The 18,848-nt window shown below is 38.7% G+C and overlaps 1 protein-coding gene across 1 annotated transcript in view; it reads right to left on the reverse strand.

Moving 5' to 3' along the window:
- Positions 1–18,848, reverse strand: part of LOC140730121 (stonin-1-like) — a 149,763-nt gene that overhangs the window by 4,913 nt on the left and 126,002 nt on the right. The window contains exons 7-10 of the mRNA XM_073050257.1: positions 15,632–15,725; positions 10,155–10,780; positions 8,304–8,576; positions 4,830–4,919 (exon numbers count right to left, since the gene is read on the reverse strand). Of these exons, the coding sequence (XP_072906358.1) occupies positions 4,830–4,919; positions 8,304–8,576; positions 10,155–10,780; positions 15,632–15,725 (1,083 nt within the window). The remainder of the gene's footprint in view (positions 1–4,829; positions 4,920–8,303; positions 8,577–10,154; positions 10,781–15,631; positions 15,726–18,848) is intronic.

Here is an 18,848-nt window from a genome sequence, read left to right on the forward strand (position 1 = left end):
CTGGTTCCCATCCCCCTACAACTCTAGTTTAAACCCCGCCATGCAACAAACCTTTCCACTAGGATATTAGTCTCACTCCAGTTCAGGTGCCAACCATCCCTTCTGTACAGGTCTCTTCTTCCCTGGAAGAGAGTACAATGATCTAAAAATCTTGGGCCCTCCCCCTTACACCAACTCTTTAGCCACAAACTAAACTGAATAATCTTCCTAGCTCTGGCCTCATTAGCATTTGGCACAAGTAACAATCCTGAGATCACAACCTTGGAGGTCCTGCCTTAACTTAGCACCCAACTCACTGAACTCCTGATGCAGAACCTTGTCACTCATCCTACCCATGTCTTTGGTACCTACACGGACCATAACTTCTGGCTGTTCATCCTCCCATTTAAGAATATTGAGGACTCAATCCAAGATATCTCAGACGTTGGCACCCAGGAGGCAACATACCATTTGGGAATCTCATTCTCATTCACAGAACCTCCTGTTTGTTCCCCTGGCTAATTAATCCCCCATCACCACAGCGCGTCTCTTCCCCCACCCCCTTACTGTGATTCACAGAGGCAGACTCAGACCCTACCACTGTGACTTTCCTCTGTTTGGTCATTCCCTTCCACACCCGCACCCCACCCGACAATATCCAAAGTGAAATATCTGACATTGAGATGGCAGCCACTGCCCCCTTAACCCCTTTCCCCTTCACCTTGGGTGCAACTATCTCTCTATATGTTGTATCTATCACTCCTTCTGTCTCCAGAATGATTCGGAGTTCATCCAGTTCCAGCTCCAACTGCCTAATGCGGTTTGTTAGAAGCTGCAGCTGGATGCATTTCTCACTGTTGCAGTGGTCAGGGACACTGGGGGTCTCCCTGCCTTCCCACATGCACTATCCTGCCTGTCACCTCTACCTAGCTGAGCAGATACAAAGAAGAGAAGAAAAAAATTTTGAGCTTTTCTTTCCCTGGTGGCAAGTTGAGGGGATTGGAGACAAAGAAAGGCAATGGAGAATGGGAATGGTAAGAAAGGAATGATGTTGCAAGATGGATATAGTAGAGGGAGCAAGTATAAAAGTGCTGAAGAACGTATGGACAACTGCATGTGTACATGTATCAAACTGACTACATGTGACTACACTACATCTAGAAGCTGGAACACATATAGATTGACATAATGGCTGATTTTTCCTATAACATAATTTCCCATTTAATATAGTTCAAGGTTTCACCAATATTGTGCCTCATGATACTCAATGTCAACAGGTTTTTTTTCAGGGTCCTCAGACAGAAAATTGGCTGACTGTGATAAAGCTCTGAATAGCAACAAATTCCACAGATCCACAAATCTCACAAGGCCACACTGGGAGAACCAGATGCAGTAGATGATCCCAACACAGACTCATAGGGTGAAAAACTGATCAAGAGCGTGTTAAGTGTCATGGTTGTAGGTAGGAAGGGACTGAACGGGGGGGGGGGGGGGCATAAAACTGAGTTGACGTATGCAAATAAGAGTTCAGTGGGGTAGGAACAAGCAGAAACAATGTGTCTACCTGGACAGGCAGGTTTATGGATCTTGGACAGGAGGTAGAAATAGGAGGTGTGGGTTGAGGGAACTAAGAGGTTGGTGGCAGTGTGGGAGGCAATGGCCTGGTGCTCTTTAGTAGAGCCCTGTTTGAAGGACAAGTAAGAGGTGGTGTCTGACAGTTGCTGCTGGGCCTCAGCAAGGTAGAGGTCAGTCCATCAGACTACTACAGAACCCCACTTACCTGCCGGTTTGATGGTGAGGTTAGGATTTGTACAGAGAGAGTGGAGAGCCAAGCATTCAGAAGGAGTGAGGTTGGAACTGGAGAGCGGAGTGGTGAAGTCGTGATGGTTAATGTCCCATTGGCAATGAAAAGGTCCAGAGCAGACAGAAGACCAGAGCAGGATGTCCAGGAATAGGAGGGTTGAAGGAGGGGTCATCAGTGCAGGGTGGAGAGTCCTTGCCAAAGTAGGCACAGAGATGGAGGTGGTGGAAAAAGAGCTCAGTGTCATGGTGGGCACAGAACTCACTGAAGTGTGGGTGCAGGGGTTGGATAGATTTTTCTGCCTTAACCGTATATTGAATGCTGATTTACTGACATATTGGAAGAATCATTATCTGTTATATATCATCAATTGTCAGACTATTATTGTCAAACATGTGTTGGGTCCTGAGGAAGCAGTCAGCCATTATTTTTAATCCCAACATAAAAGTTTAAGAATGCATACTTAAATGGGATACAAAAACATATATAGCCTAATAGGGGCACATTCAAATTTTCAAATTACATTCATTTCCTCCTCTTTTCTCACTTTCTAACCATCCTATCAGTTTGCTTCCCTTCAGCAAACTTCCATGACCCTTACCACATTTCTCCCACCATCCTCAAATACCTCCCACTCCACCTAAATTCAGGCATCTTTTCCAGCCCTTTCAGGAGTGGACAACCCCATCAGAAACATGGAGAGAGTTCATATCGCTCCACATTAATGTGTTACCATTTGGAAATAATATTTGGAATAATATTGATGGGGAAATGAAAAGAGCAGCAGCACTGAGCAAGGAGAACATTAGATGGAAACATAGGTATTGCATAGAAAGGATGCAACTATGGATTCCACATATCCAAGTTAAAAAAGTAAAACAAGATGCTTACAAGTTGTTTGGGATAGCATCCACAAGGAACAAACCCAAAGTAAAATTAAAAAGTGGTGTTGAAGGGAAATCAAATGGGATATAGAAAATCAAAATGTTCCAAGAAGTTTGGTAAGTTAGTTACATGTGGATAGAAATAGAATAGAAAACAGAGGATGAAGTTACAATGGAGATTAGATTAGTAAAATGGTAGCATACAACATCTGTAAAGGTAAAAGCAAGCAATATGAAGACAGTGAACAATGAGGCTGTGGAAGAAGATCTGAGGCTGAGAGCATGGCTTGATGTTTAGAGGACAAAGAAAGAACACGAGAAAGGAGAGAGAATGCACACGAAGAGACTGCTAGAAATTAGCTAATATACTACAAGCTCAGGTCTTAAAGAATTGGCTTAAAAGTAATGTCACAAATTAGAAAATGTTGACTAGATACTTCTTCCATCTGTTGCAGATCAAACCTACCATTTCCTCATGCTTCTTCTAAATATTTACCACGACTTTCCATGTCAACCAGATGTTGGAAAGTCAACATGACCTCAACATTCTGAATCACTAATCTACAAAGAAGCTGACTAGAAAATTTATACAGCCCCTCTATTAAATTATATTTAATTTATTATTCTATTACATCTATTAGAAATACTAATAATGTGTGACGCCAACAATGCTATTTTATGTTGTGTTGATATAGTCAGTGACTTATATTATTGAGCAAGTGACCTATTTAACTTGCCTGGTCAAAAGGTGTTCCACAAAACCATAATCAAATTATGTTTGTTGACAGATTAGAAAAGCAAATATTGGGGAAGATGATCAGAAAGCTGCATAGTAAGGTGCCTCAAAGAAATAAACAGTGTGGCAGAGGTTCTGAAAGGAAGTATCAGAGCTTACAGCCTTGACATCCAAAACACAGCTAGCAAATCGGGGAAACTTGACAGGTCAGAAGTAGAAATTGTTGGTATCTGAGAGTTGTACAGTTAAAGAAGATTGCACAAAATGGATTTAAAAAGGAGAAACTTAAAATTAATGTACTACGGTAAACAAACCAATATATCCTATTCCAACTATCTTTCCTTTCAGTTAGTCCTGATGAAGGGTCTTGGCCCAAAATGTCGACAATGTTTCTCCTTATAGATGCTGCCTGACCTGCTGTGGTCCACCAGCATTTTGTGTGTATTGCTTGAATTTCCAACATCTGCAGATTTCCTCATATATCCTAAATTGTGGTTTGATAAAAAAAAATTTGGTTCACCTCAAATCTTCAATGGTAAAACAAAGGAGGTTGACCAAGAGTATGCTGGATAATTCAAACATTGAGGCAAAAACATTCAACGATTCTGGTCAAGAAAGTGAGATTGAAAAGAGGCAGTAGTAAAGTACAGGTGACCCATGTTATTTGGAGGAGGCGGTGGCTGCATTGTAAATTCTGTAGTCCAAAAGACCATACTGCAGTAGTTGCATGTATTTCCTTTATTTAAAAGGGAGAGGTACGATGGTGGCCAATTTGAAAGACAAATGTAAGCCCTTTAAGCAAATTGAGGATATATTTATTTTGAAACAGATAGCTTCAAATCTTTGCACAAAAACTGGCACTAAAAACAGAATTAACATACAAGAATCTGAACTGCCAATATTTTCTGCTACCTTCCAAATGAACTGGATAATTTATCATTGTTATGGTTGTTATTAAATAAAGCAGAATCAATGTTTGATGGGTGCTATAAAAACTGGAAATATTTCACTGATGCAGTTATACTGTCATAAATATTCCAATTATTCTATTCCCCCCCATGTTACTTTTTCTTTCCTGACCCAATAAATAGTTTAGAGATTAAATAGAGAACCAAACATGCATTCTGATTTCATCCGCCCATACAAGTTGAAGGGCAGCCAGTTCTGCAAAATCTCTTGTGCTTAGGTTTCCTTTTAAGTTCTTTTTCCTTACTTCCCAATGAATAAATGCCTGGTTTCTTTTTCCACCTTGACTAGCAAAAGTGATAAAATTGGGAATTTGTTAACAAACATTGGGTCATAAAATGACACCTTTTTTAAAAAAAAACACTCAGCCACTGACCATTATTTTTAAATTAAAATGCAAACTTTGAAGCAAATATGAAAACTGAAATAAAATGTAGTATTTAAATGAAGCAGAAGCACTTACCTTATCGTACTGGCAAACCATTACATTTTCTGTATCAAATAGATCAGGCACTTCCTGTTCACTCACATCATCTCCTGAATTTAAAGGATCCTTTGGGGGCGGGGGGAAATAAAAGTACAAAAATTAATCCATCCTCCATTGGTTCTCAAAGATTAATCACAAATTAAATTTCCGAGAGCTATTTTTAAGAAATGGAGTATGCTTAGATCAAGGTCTCCAGCTTATAATCAAGATTGGAGAGTAAAAAGTAAGAGGACTACATTATTTGGAGCCTGAGGTGAACAGTCCTTCCCAAAATTTTAAACAATACTTTAAATATAATCACTGTGCAATACAAAGGGAAAAACAAGTTATTTAGCTGTCTTAGACATGAATACTGCTTAGCAGCCAGCAATCTTTAATGACTGATTATTTCATATTTTTCATATGAAAAGCAGCAAGTCCTTACAAATTAAGACAGCAAATCATAACCTCAGGCACTAACCCAAAAGAAACAGCAAAGAAAATGCAAGAGTATTCACAAATTCTTGCTAATTGATATCTCAATTAGGAAGACCTTCCTCCCGTCATAAATAAGATCACAATGTTACACAAAAAAAGTCTCCAAAGTCAGCAATGTGAAAGAAAAATTGTTGCTTCATCCATCTCTAGGGTAGGCAGTGGATGATACAAGATTCACATGTTAATGTGATTAATTAACAAGAAATTCAATTCTATGGCAGGGCATTTACAAAGATTTCAGTGCAGGAGTAAGACAAACAAAGACATATGGGCACCTTCCCTATTATGAATAAAGTAATTATTGACAATTTCAGGATTTCACATTAAACTACACATATGCATCTCTGGAAGCTGCAATCAGAAAACTTACAATTTTACCACTCTTACAGTCCCCAAGTTCAGGCTTATACTTGTGGAAGTAGAACTAACTGTTATTTGCATCACATTAAACTGATGGTTCCATGTACAGTTGCTGCCTATTGCTAAGGCATATTCCAGTGGAGTTGGGGAAAATGAAAACCTTTTAAGTTCTGGCTGAGACTGACAAGAGGTCAGTTTTTTTTTACTGTAATACAAGTCTCAAGAAGGCATAAAAACATTACATTTCATGAAGATAACTTGTACTAAACTTTTTTGGGAAGAGGGGGAGGAAAGCAGGAGTAGAGCAGCAATGTATTGAGAAAATCTGTTTGCATAACAACTGCAGAATTGTTGACAATCAAACAGTATGATAATGATCAGAGGCAATTTTGCTAACCAAAAGCATTAGGTTTTTTCAGACTTTAAATTAATTCCCTGAAGTAGATTCTAATATTTCTTGAAATTGCTATCTGCATGAATTAAAAATTATTACATTCAACTAAAATTTTAGGGCAGCTAAGACTATTTCAGCACTCTGGTGTATGTGTGATGTATTCTAGAAGAAAATTGTAAAGAACTAACATAACATTCTGAGCCGTAGTAACAAAATGATTGTAGATCACCATTTCCAACAATCTTCAAATGAACCCTTTTGTAGGTCTTCACCTCAGGCCAACACTGAAGCTCCAGGTCATTTTCATTTCTCAACTCAGTCACCCATGTGACCTACATAGTATATCATACTATCTGAAAACACAATGGAATGCCTTCAGCAGTCTGCATCACAATCATAAAACACAGGAGGAAGGAAAAGCATAACACATTTATTTTTAAATCAACTAAAAGATCTTGTATAGATAGCGAAATAGTTGCACACACATTAAAACCTTTCATTGCAGAAGAACACGCACTGAAGTCAAGATGGCCTGGATGATTACCAGAAATCAGTAAAATGCCTGTGAAATATTACTTTTTAGCAAAGAATGTTTTTCTTTTAAAACTCCCTGCCTAAACAACAAATTCTTCCAAACTCTCATCACTGATACATTATTAAAAGCTACAACCCGTATGACTGCAAACTAAAGAAATGGATTCATAAATCCATGCATTAAACTTGAAGTATTTGATAATGTAAAGGAATCCAACTAACTCTCTTAAAAATTAAATCTATCTAATACATTATAGACAATCCACTGGTATCCAAAACACCTGCAAAACCTGTTCACTTTCGAATGCACCTCAGTAGTCAATGGTAAAAAAAATTTTGGTGAAAGGCTCCAATTTATCTCTATTTTGTACAAAAGCAAAACTGAACATAAGACTAAAATGTCAAAAGAGCTATTTGTATCAAGCTTTTTTTAAAACCATTCCCAATATAATTATCACAAAAACAAAAAAGTAACTAATTATATTTTTCCATTATTTTCCATATTTTTCCATGTTTGCATTATTCGGTCCAAAGCAGAGGGGTTTTAAAGGAAAGATCATCTTTAAATATAAAGGTTCTAATGTGTCCCAACATACCTCAAAATATCAAGAATACTAAAGTTTCAAATTTACAAACATCTAAAGCAAACTGAATGAACAAAAATATAAAACGATTTTCTACCTTTAACTTCTTAAAAGAGTGCTGTCAAAAACTTGGCTTCCATTTTCAATAGAAATGTTTGAAAAGTACTACTGGGCTAAAAATAATACAATTATATCACAGGCAGCAACCTTTCACTGCCTACAGTTATTAAACAGGACAATTTTTTGTTCTGAACAAAGTTATAACTGAATGGGAGAAAAAAAAAATCACTCATGTGCATAGCGGATGTTGAGGTCTATAAATAAAAAAAATGTCTGGGGGACCACACAGGATGGAAATACTCCAAGCAAAAGCACTAACTATACAGACAACAGGTTTAAGATCAAAAGGCAGGAAAAATACATGAGAATAATAATAGTCCATTGTGTTGCTCTTGCAGATTCGGGTCTGGATTTTCAGATTGAGATTACCTCATTTCATAACATAATGTAAAAACTACACTAAATATATAGATAGGTCACCATTCATTGTCAACACCACATTAGCAAAGAATTTTGAAAGTGTACGATGGGAGATTGATAGTAGTAGTAAAAAGAGAAAAGAACCAGAGGATTTCCAAACAGGAAGACTACAAAATATTTTTAAAAACTGGAGAATTCCATTCAGGAGAAGAACTGCTGTAAGAATCAGAAGGTACACGGTTCAAGACAAATAAGAATTCATTAGTGTGATGGGCTATTTGTATTGCTACCTGATATTAGGCTACCCAAAAAAAACCTCAAACCATTAAAAGCTGCAGTATGTTGAAGTATTATTAAATAAAACATCTAAGCATTTTAGAATTAATAAAACAAGAGTCTTATCAAAGATCGATATAAATGTTGTTACCAACACACAGAAATGTAGGTTAGAGCAAGTCAATTCTTACAATGCCAGGGATCTCAGGGAAGATATTGAAAGTTAAACTGAATATGTAACAGTTGCTGATAAATCTGGATAAAGACAGACATTCATTTAGAGCTGCAGATCAGGAGTATAACTAATTTACCAGCAAGTAAAGTCAGAATATTTGACATATTTACTTCTTCTCTGGTTTCTTCATTTGGTTGTTCATCACTGTCATCACTGGAAGACTCATCACTAGAACTATTATTTTCATTATAACCTTCAAGGGCTTTCAGGTCTTCCGCATCAATAATCCCAAGAATATCATTTTCTTCCACTTCTCGTAGATTACCAATTTCTTCATCAGAAGAAGTGTCATTGGTCCCATCCAACTGTGGGACAGATAATGTTTCACCCATGACATGTGGCTCCTCTGAGGCTGCTGTAACCATTAACATTGCCTCATTAACCTTAATAAAAAACAGCAACATTTCATCAACTAAAACATAATAACAAAATTAATAATGTGACAGTAATGTTAAATCTCCTACTAGATTAATGTGTTAAAGATTAGTGCTTAAAGACAATTACATTGTAGAAAATTATTAAGTTGCCTGATTCAATCATTTGTATTCTTCGTGGAAAACAGAGAAACTTTGAGCATTTTTATTAATTTTGGTTGAAGTTATATATTTGAGGAACTTTTAAGAAGAAACAAAATCACTGAGGCAAACTAGCAAAATAGTAGGAAATAGGAACATGCAGCAACTGTAGAATACAACCATTCAGCATTAAAGTTGCTAACAAGTATGGCTTTATTTGTCATTTAACAAAATAGTCTTTAATTTCAAAGTTACAAAGTAAATTTATTATCAAAGAATGTATAAATTATATAACCTTGAGATTTGTTTGCTGACAGACAGCCACAATGCAAGAAATCCGAAAGAACCCAATTTAAAAAAAAGACCAACACCCAATGCACAGAGAATGAAAAAAAACACAAATCATGCAAACAGAAGTGAACAACAACTGTCTGAATCACAGTGAGTCCTTAGATTTGAACCCCAGAGTAGCCCAGAGTAGGCCCAAAGCCTTGGTATCAGTTTATATTAGCAGGTATGAAACACAGTAGTCAGGGCAGTGTTCATAGCCTCAGCCCCGTAGAGAGAGGATTGAACATCACAGGAGAGCAAGCAAAATTGGCTCTCACCTCTGATCCTGACCCCATCTTCCAGTTTATCTGGACAGACATTTAAATTGTCCAAACATCAAATCATACCGCACACTAGGACCTGGGCACTGCTGCAGCAAAAGTCTCCAGGCCTGGACCCCGCTGCCCAATGACTTGCTTCAGGCCCAGATTTTGCTGCCCAGCCTGAAGCCACCCTTAATTTTTCCAAATCAACTCAGCGCCCCGAGTGATCCAACCTTGCATCCGGGCCAGTTCTACGGGCATTGGAACTCCTCTGTCTCGACTTCTCCTCTCCGAATGGTTCACTCCATCTGCGTCAATTCAAGGCAACACACTAACTGTCACATCTTACCTTCTCCAGACCAATGACCCCACCACTGTACACTAAGCCACCATTTCACTGTGCACCATCTTCTTCTCTGGGGGAGATTTTCTCCCATCATTAGCTCCATGTCATTTTTTACTCCAACTATATGCACAACTTTTTCACCCGGGATATCCTGTCTTTGAACACTGCAATCTTGAAGAAAATAATTCTTGAATAGGGAATGCAGTTTAGTGATCATTCAACACAACCATTTCCTATGTGGCAGAATAGTACACAATTTTTTTTTTACTTCTCCCTTAATCCAAAAAGGTCAATGTTTGCCTTTTGGTTAGAAACGTGGGGGGAAAAAATCTTTATTTTAGTCCTTCGTAAGCATCTATATTCACCTCTCCTTACTGAGCATTGAAATGTAGTGCAATGATACACAATGGCATTTCTAATGCCTCAACACCTGATAATTTGAAAGAAGTGTACAACATTATGTATTAATTTTTAAATTTTACTAAACAATTGTCTTAGTACTCGTACCTGGGGTGCAAACTGCTGAACCGCATACTGATCAGAAACACACTGCGATGTATTCTTTCCTTCATTTTGCACAGATGAATGATTTTGAAATAAGAGTGTATGTGCTATAGGAATTCTCTCTGAATGTTCAATCTGGCTTGAGGCTGTTTGTTCTTCCAAAGACTGCTGTAACTTTGCTGGTTGTGTGGATACAAATTGATGTTGAGTTATTGATCCTGTATTTGCAATGGGTTGCCTCTGAATAATTAAGTGAGGCCCTGTTTGGACTGCCATCCCAGACTGCTGTAAAACAACTTGCTTCATTGCAACCTGTTGTTGAACATACACATTTCGTGACATGCCAGGTTGTTGCAGAATGGACTGGCCAGCAACCTCAAAAGGCTGGTTTGCCAACAACCGCTGATGTGAGGAAACTTGATCTGAATTGGAGTGCTGTATCACAGATGTTTGATCTTGAGAGGTCTGTTGAATGACATGTGTTCGTCCAGAGTTTTGCTGGATGAGTGCCGTCTGTCCTGTAACTGTGTTAACTTGGCGAATGATGTGGTGAACAGGCTGCTGAAAATACTTCTGACCAGCAGGACCTTGGGTTACCATAACTGGTACATTGACTTTATACATATGACCTGAAAAATAGAAAGATTAAAACAAATTAAAAATCTGAGGGAATATTAAGAATAATAAAGAGGAAGATAGTACTAGAAAGAACAGTCCCAAAAACACCTTAGCAGACTAAATAGCACCATTCTAAATAGCATCTTCCATGACTAAGGACAACAGGGATTTCTAAAATACACAAAATAGAAGAACAACTAGCTGGGATTTTGGACACAAGAGGTACAACAGATATTGGAAATATGGAGCAACAATGTACCAGAGGAGTTCAGCTGGTCAGGCAGCATCTAAGGATGGGAATAAACAGTTGATATTTTGGACTGAGACCCTTCATCAGGGCTGGAAAGTAAGAGGGAAAGAAGTCAGAATAAGGTGTGGAGGGGTGAAGTAAACAGCTGGGAAGTTGATTGGTGGACAAAATAAAGGACTGGAGAAGGGGGTATCTGATAGGAGAGGACAGAAGACCATAGAAGAAGAGGAAGGGGAAAGAGCACCAAAGGAAGGTGATAAGCATCTTAGAGAAGGTGTAAGAGGGTAACAAGAATGGAGAGGGAATATTTTGCCTCCATGCAAGTTAATGTACTGATCCATGAGCACCATACTGCTCATTGCGGCAGGTTTCTGAAATATCAAAAAATATTATTCATAATTAAATAAAGTACAAACATTACACAGTTATAAAACCAGTGAAAAACAAGCATTATCACCTCTAATTATTGCAAACAAAAACAGAACTTAAAAGTTTAATATCATCCATAGAATAGATGAATTTAAAAAATGATGGCCAGTAACTAAAACTATATTCTAAAGTACTGTATACTAGCTGTCAATGGCTGTAAAACAATTCTAACAGTTAAGTATTTCAGATAGTCAGTAAAATTTAAAACAAGTAGATTCCAAATATAATTAAAACATTAAACAGCAATTCAAAATACTAAAATAAAAATTAAAACACTTAATCACCCAATTCACTACCCACTGATGAGCAGCACTGCGGATAACAAAGCTGTCTCTTAGCTTCAGTGACCTAGTCTCTGTGTGGTTCATGCAGATTCCCCCCCCCCCCCCCCAATATACTCAGGTTTCCTTCCACATCCCAAAGACCAGCTGTTTAACTGGATAATATAAATTATCCTTAGTATAGGTGACTGGTTTGGAGGATTAGGTGTTGTTCAAGATAATGTGAGAGGGAGTATGTTACAAAGGAAATAAGTTGGGACATTGGATTACTCTTAATAGCCAGTATTGTATTGATGGGCTGAATAGCCTTGTGTCATAATGAATATTAAAATATAAAAACAAATTAATTCAACAGTATTGTCCTTCCTCTGCCAATTCTCATTAATCCTCAGAAAGTCACTGTTTTGCCAGTGGGCCTCAAAAGACTAGTTAGCAGCAGATCAGACAGTGAGATACATTGAGCTTCAGGACACTTCAGATTTCAATATTTGGTCACATGCACCAGGATTAAACTTCCAGAAGCATAAATGTTTGATGAATACGATATTAGCATTAAGCATTGATAGCACTCTCTCTTTTTGAAAACTAAATGAAGATTTATTGTTATAACAAAGCTGGTTCCTTAAATTTAAATTTGTTTCATTTAAAGCATCTCAAACCTTTGACACTTCTATGGCTATGCAAGTTTGCCATTGCTCATTCATTTCTTCAGCCAATTTGTTTTCTTCACAACCCTCTCTTATTTTCTTGTCCTTTCTTGGTAGTTTTTGTTGTGTTGAATACATAAGTATTAAGGATGAGGTCCCAGGGTACTTGGATGCAAAAGATAAAATAGGCCATATGCAGCATAGTTTCCTTGAGGGAAAATCTTGCCTGCCAAATCTGTTGGAATTCTTTGAAGAAATAACAAGCAGGATCGACAAAGAAGAATCAGCTGATGTTGTGTATTTGACTTTCAGAAGACCACTGACAAGGTGCCACACACGACACCACATGAGCCTATGGTACTACAGAAAAAATTCTAGCATGGATAAAGCAGTAGGAGATAGGCAGGAGGCAGAGTGGGAATAAAAAGAGCTTTCTCTGATTGGCTGCCGGTGACTAGTGGTGTTCCACAGGGGTCTGTGTGGGGACTGATTCTTTTTACGTTATATGTGATGCACCATCAATAACTCTCGGAGACGGGAGGTGAATGATAGGCTTTTATTAGCTGAAAGAGACCACGATTAGCAGCAAGAGACCACCACACAACATCCTGGAGACTGAGGAAGGAGCAGTGCCTCCAATCGCCTTGATACAGGGGTCTGTGGGAGGAGCCACAGGAGCAGTTAGCAGAGGGGCGTGTCCAGACAGGTATATGTAGTTCACCACAATATGTCAATGATTTGGATGATGATATTGATGGCTTTGTTGCAAAGTTTGCACAGGATATGAAAATGGGTGGAGGTGCAGGTAGTTTTGAGGAAGGAGGCTAGAGAAGGAGTTAGATTAGGAGAATGGGCAAAGAAGTGGCAGACAGAATACAGTCACGAGAAAATCTGCAGGTCCACGCAACACACACTAAATGCTGGAGGAACTCAACAGGCCAGGCAGCATCTATGGAAAGAAAGTAGAGTCGACCAAAGCCCTTTAGCACGACTGGAGAAAAAAAAGTGGAGGAGTAGACTTAAAAGGAGGGGGTGAGGGAAGAGAGAACCACCAGGTAATAAAGTGAAACTTGGAGGGAGAGGGAAAAAGTAAAGAGCTGGGAAGTTGATTGGTGAGATGAGGTGGTGTGAGAGAGGGAAAAGACAGAATACAGTAAAGTACAAGGTCATGCACTTTGGGAGGAGAAGTGAAAGGGTTGACTATTTTCTAAATGGAAAGAAAATACAAAAAACTGATGTACAAAAGGACTTGGGAGTCCTTATTCAGGATTCCCTAAATGTTACTTTGTAGGTTGAGTCTGTGGTGAGGAAGACAAATGCAATATTAGCATTCATTTCAACAGGACTAGAATATAAAATGAAGGATGTAATGTTGAAACTTTATAAAGCATTGATGAGGCCTCATTTGGAATATGATGAGCAGGTTTGGACCATTTATCTTACAGAGTATGTGCTGAAACTGGAGGGGGTTCAAATGAGGTTAACAAAAATAATTTCAGGATTGAATAGCTTGTTTTCTGAAGAATGTCTGATAGCTCTGGGCCTGCATTTATTAAGAATGATTTTTGGGTTTAGGACATATATATTTAACAATTGAGTTTGGCTACCAGTCTCCATGTCTGAAAATGTATTGTGCATTTAATATGGAGTGCAGCTCTGAACAATGGGTTCTTAAAAGCTATGAATCCCAGTCCAGAAATACTGATTAAGATTCATTTTGATGTCTGTGGTGTGGATGTGAATCAGGAAGTGTGAAGGTTGTATGTAATTTCAAAGAAAACATTGTCCGTACGTTGTAAATATGGAGTTGTCCTTTGATGTTTGGCACATAAAATATCAAGCCCCACGTTGGGCCAGCGAGACCTTTCCACCGAAAGGGTCTCCATATAATGCCTGCTTTTCCTTGTTTTGTCAAATAAAGAACCTGCTTTGTATCTACCAGTAATTTTCTCTGGTGATTTCATTCAAGCAACAATATTTGGTGTCAGGAGTGGGATACCTTTGTGACCCATCATGTGGCCAGAGATCTAAGTGGGTGAGTATTCTTAAAAATTAGCACTCACACTTGCATCTGTTCGGATCGGTGGTACACAAGGTATCATGAATGTGGAAAACGGAACTGGTAGATATAAAAGTAGTGTGTGCCTGTGCATGCGTGTTTATGTAAGACCCCAGAGTGGGGGTGTGTATACTCATTCGGGGAGCTGCATTTTAGTGCACACATTTTGCGAGTGATGCAAAGTAATACAGCAGGCATCATGAGTTCAGGTGCTCAAAAGTGGCAGTTCGTAGAGTACACATTCTGCAGTTTCAAATATGTGCTGTTTAACTGGTATCAGTTTCTTATATTTTGCCTAGTATGAGAATTAGTGTGGAGATATTCCAGGGAAGAGGTTTTACCCAGATATATCTGTCAGGATGGCACCTATTGAGGTCAGGCAACATCAGGTACTGATTTGTGCCACAAGTTCACTGACCTTTTTTTGAATACTACAGTCATTCAAATAAAGTGCCCTTACACTCATTGTGTTTTTAAGATCCAGTAATCATTTACTTGTTTGCATTTGACTTTTCTTCACTCTTTTCTCTTTTTTATCTTTTGCTTTTTCTTTATCTTTATCCACGCTTTTCTTACTTTATCCATACTTCTCTAATCTGTTGAACCTACCCCCCCACTATTTAGTTTACAGCCCTATCCACAGCCCTGGTTATGCAATTCGCTAGGATTCAGGTCCCATCACGGTTCAGGTGGAGCCAGTTCCGTTGGTACAAGTCCCTCCTTCCCCAGTGAATCGCAAATAGATTGGTATGCCGCTAATGCGCCAAGCCTCACAAAAAGCTCATTTTTAAAACTCTGCTCTCCAACCTGTGCGAAGCTATCTCCCTCTTCAAATCGATTGGTCTGCTGCTAATGCTGAAGTTAATTCATTTTAAATGCTCTTCAGTTGAACTGTTTGGTTGAGGATGACTTTATATCTAACTGTGATTACAAGAAATGTCAACCTTTCTAATTTCAGTCACCTAAATTTAAATAGAACACATTTCAAAGTTTACTTCTCAGTCTATATTATTGCACATACTGCAGGTATGAATGAATCAGTAATTAAAATTCTATCTAATCTGAGATGTTCCTTCTCTTTCACACAGTGGAAATAAAAGAGTAATTCTGACTCATAAAACTAAGAAAGAAAACATTGCTTGAAAGCAGAAAGATCAGTCTATATAAATAGATTTTATAGAACAATAAGTACTTGCCTGAAGCAGTCTGCAAGGTAACGCCAGCAGGGACCTGGATTGGAAGACTTATGGCTGAGGATAGTGCAAGAGCACTTGAGGTTCCTGAAGAGTTCTAAGCAAACAGAGTGCAGATCCTTACAACAAAAGGTTGTTATATTCCACCAGTATGTAAAACAAATTACTTGGGTCTTGATGAACAGTCTTCAGATCAGACTGAAGCTGTGATTTTATATTAATGATAATCACTTCATACAAATAACATACACTTTCATAAACTAAGTCAGTACAATAGCTCCAAATCTAAACAGGGTTAGAGTGAGGAATTTCATGAAGAAAATGGAAATGAACCATGGAAATGAACATTCCAGAAAGCCTGTTCTACTTTTAAGGGATACATGGGGTGCCACGGTAGTGTAGGTGATTAGCACAATGCTTTACAGTTGCAACAACCCTGGTTCAATTCCAGCAGCTGCCTGCAAGGAGTTTGTAAGTTCTCCCTGTGACTATGTGATTTTCCTCCAGGTGACTCAGCTTCCTCCAACAGACCAAAAACATACAGGTTGGTAGGTTAATTGGTCATTCTAAATTGTCCTGATTAGGATTAAATTGGCAGTTACTGGGCAGCATGGCTCAAAGGGTTGTAATGGCCTATTCTGCGCTGTACGTCTATATGTGGACTAGACCATTTCTAAATTAAATAAAACATCAATGAAAGTTGCAAGTTTTTTTTTGTTTACATTTTTCCATGTGTGAAATGTAGTAATGCAAGGACGATTCCAAGCAGTGGTATGCTTTCACATGCAACACACACCTTTGCTATTTATAATGGATTTTCAGTTGCTTATGACCTGAACCATCAGCAGGTTATGAAAGTGTCTGTGAAGCTACATCATCTCATCTTTAATAAAGTCCATTTCACTAAAGTTCCAGGTTGACATTCAATCCACTAATGCCCCTGCACACCACCCCTCTCCCAAAATGGCTATGACCCAGCTCATCATTTCTCAAGTTTGCAGCCTTCCCCCAACTCCTTACTCCTAAAACACATACCTATCTACCATCCAACACATCATCCTCTAATGTTCCTTTATCTGATTTTTATTATCCAGTGATCATACAGTGGCATGCAAAAGTATGGGCACCCCGGTCAAAATTTCTGTCACTGTGAATAGTTGAGTAGAAGATGAACTGATCTCCAAAAGTCATAAAGTTAAGATGAAATATTCTTTTCAACATTTTAAGCAAGATTAGTGCATTATTTTTGTTTTGTATAATTTTAGAGTGGGAAAAAAAGGAAAGGAGCACCATGCAAAAGTTTGGGGACCCCAAGAGATTTGAGCTCTCAGATAACCTTTACTTGCCAAAGGGGGTGTTACTAAGTACTGACCATGCAGGGTGCTCAAACTTTTGCTTCGGGCCCTTTTCCTTTTTTGTTATTTTGAAACTGTAAAAAGATAGAAATAAAAAAGTAATCTTGCTTAAAATATTAAAGAAATGTGTCATCTTTAACTTTATGCCTTGTGGAAATCAGGTCATCTTTTACTCACTTAGCTATTCACAGTGTTATGAACCCAGCCCCCTCCTTCCTGAGAATCACAAGATCGCTATTAATTCAGGTCTGGGACCCAGGAAATGAGAGAGAATCCTCAGAAATACAAAGCAACGGATTTTGACCATTGTTCTTAGAGACACCTGTGTGGATTGTGACTCTATGCTACGTGCCAGCGATCAGGGCTGCGTGCACACCCTCAGGCAATGTGGGGTGGGGATTGTATCACCCCACCTTGATTGACATCTACAACTCTGCAAGGCAAGATAAAAAGGGGGCTGCAGGAGGCAGTACCCTAGCGACGCACCAGAAGGAGACACCATCGCTCATCGCTCCCGTGATGACGGGAAGCTATTCGGGAGCCACGTGTGGTTCGGTTCCCCTAGCCTGGGGAACGAGTGGCTGATAACCCTGAAAAGGACTTTGAACTGACAATGGGGAACCCACGTTCCCGATTCAACGATTTGAGTCCAAAAGGCTGGCAAGTTTATTTTCTCACCAAAAATTCTCTCTCTCTCTAACACGTGAAACCCAGCGGTCCCCAAAAGGCTAAAAGCCTGCATGAACTCCAGAGACTTTGATATTTCCATCGGACAATATTTTTACCCCTAGACAAATGATAGAGCTATTTCTTATTGTTGATTATTACTATACCCGCGCTTTAGATTGAGTATTGACGACGTATATTATCTGAATGTTTGTATTAACCTTACTTTTGTGCCCCTTTATAAATAAAAATGTTTAAAAATAGTACCATCAGATTTCAGCGGACCTCTCTATCTTTGCTGGTAAGTGACCCAGTTACTGGGTTCATAACAACAGTAACAGAAACTTTGACTAGGGTGCCCAAACTTTTGCATACCACTGTATGTTTTGTCAACATACATCCCAATTGTCAACCACTCTCATCACCGTATTAATCACACTCACATAACATTATTGTAGGCCCAGTACCACTATCCTAATATCACTGCAGACCACACCCCAATTAATTCACAGCTGATCTTCTCTCCTCCAACAAATTTCACCTCCATCCTCTTGTTCCACATGCTACCACCTTCACTTCCATCCTGTCCTCCCCTTGGATTTGACAAAATTAACATGTTGTAGCACATGAAGGTTATTCTTTAATTTTGTACAACTGTTTAAATGTGTTTGTAACTGCCAACCAAATACTAGGCTTATCATAAGCTGTTATACTTTCAGACTGAGTACAAATAGAAATAACATGGAAAATTTGTGCCCTCGGGTCTCAGTTCGATAACATGGCACACATGGACAAAATTACTGTAGATAACTTCATTCCCAATCCTCCCCAAATACACTGTATGTTACTAGCATGGGTGGAGCATTGGCTGGTTGGCAGAAAGCAGAGTGGGAATAAAGGGATCCTATTCTGGTTGGCTGCCGGTTAACAGTGGAGTTCCACAGGAGTCTGTGTTGGGACCACTTTTTTTTTTCCACAATGTATGTCAGTGATTTGGTCTACAGAATTCATGGATTTGTATCATTGGCAAATTTAGCCACAAAGATAGGTGGAGGAGCGGGTAGTGTTTGAGGAAACAGAGAGCCTGCAGAGAGACTTAGATAGTTTAGGGAAATGGGCAAAGAAGTAGCAAATGAAATACAATGTTGGAAAGTGTATGGTCATGCACTTTGGTGGAAGAAATAAATGGGCAGACTACT

Source organism: Hemitrygon akajei, chromosome 7 (genome assembly GCF_048418815.1).
Source record: "Hemitrygon akajei chromosome 7, sHemAka1.3, whole genome shotgun sequence".
Classification (NCBI taxonomy): Eukaryota; Metazoa; Chordata; class Chondrichthyes; order Myliobatiformes; family Dasyatidae; genus Hemitrygon; species Hemitrygon akajei.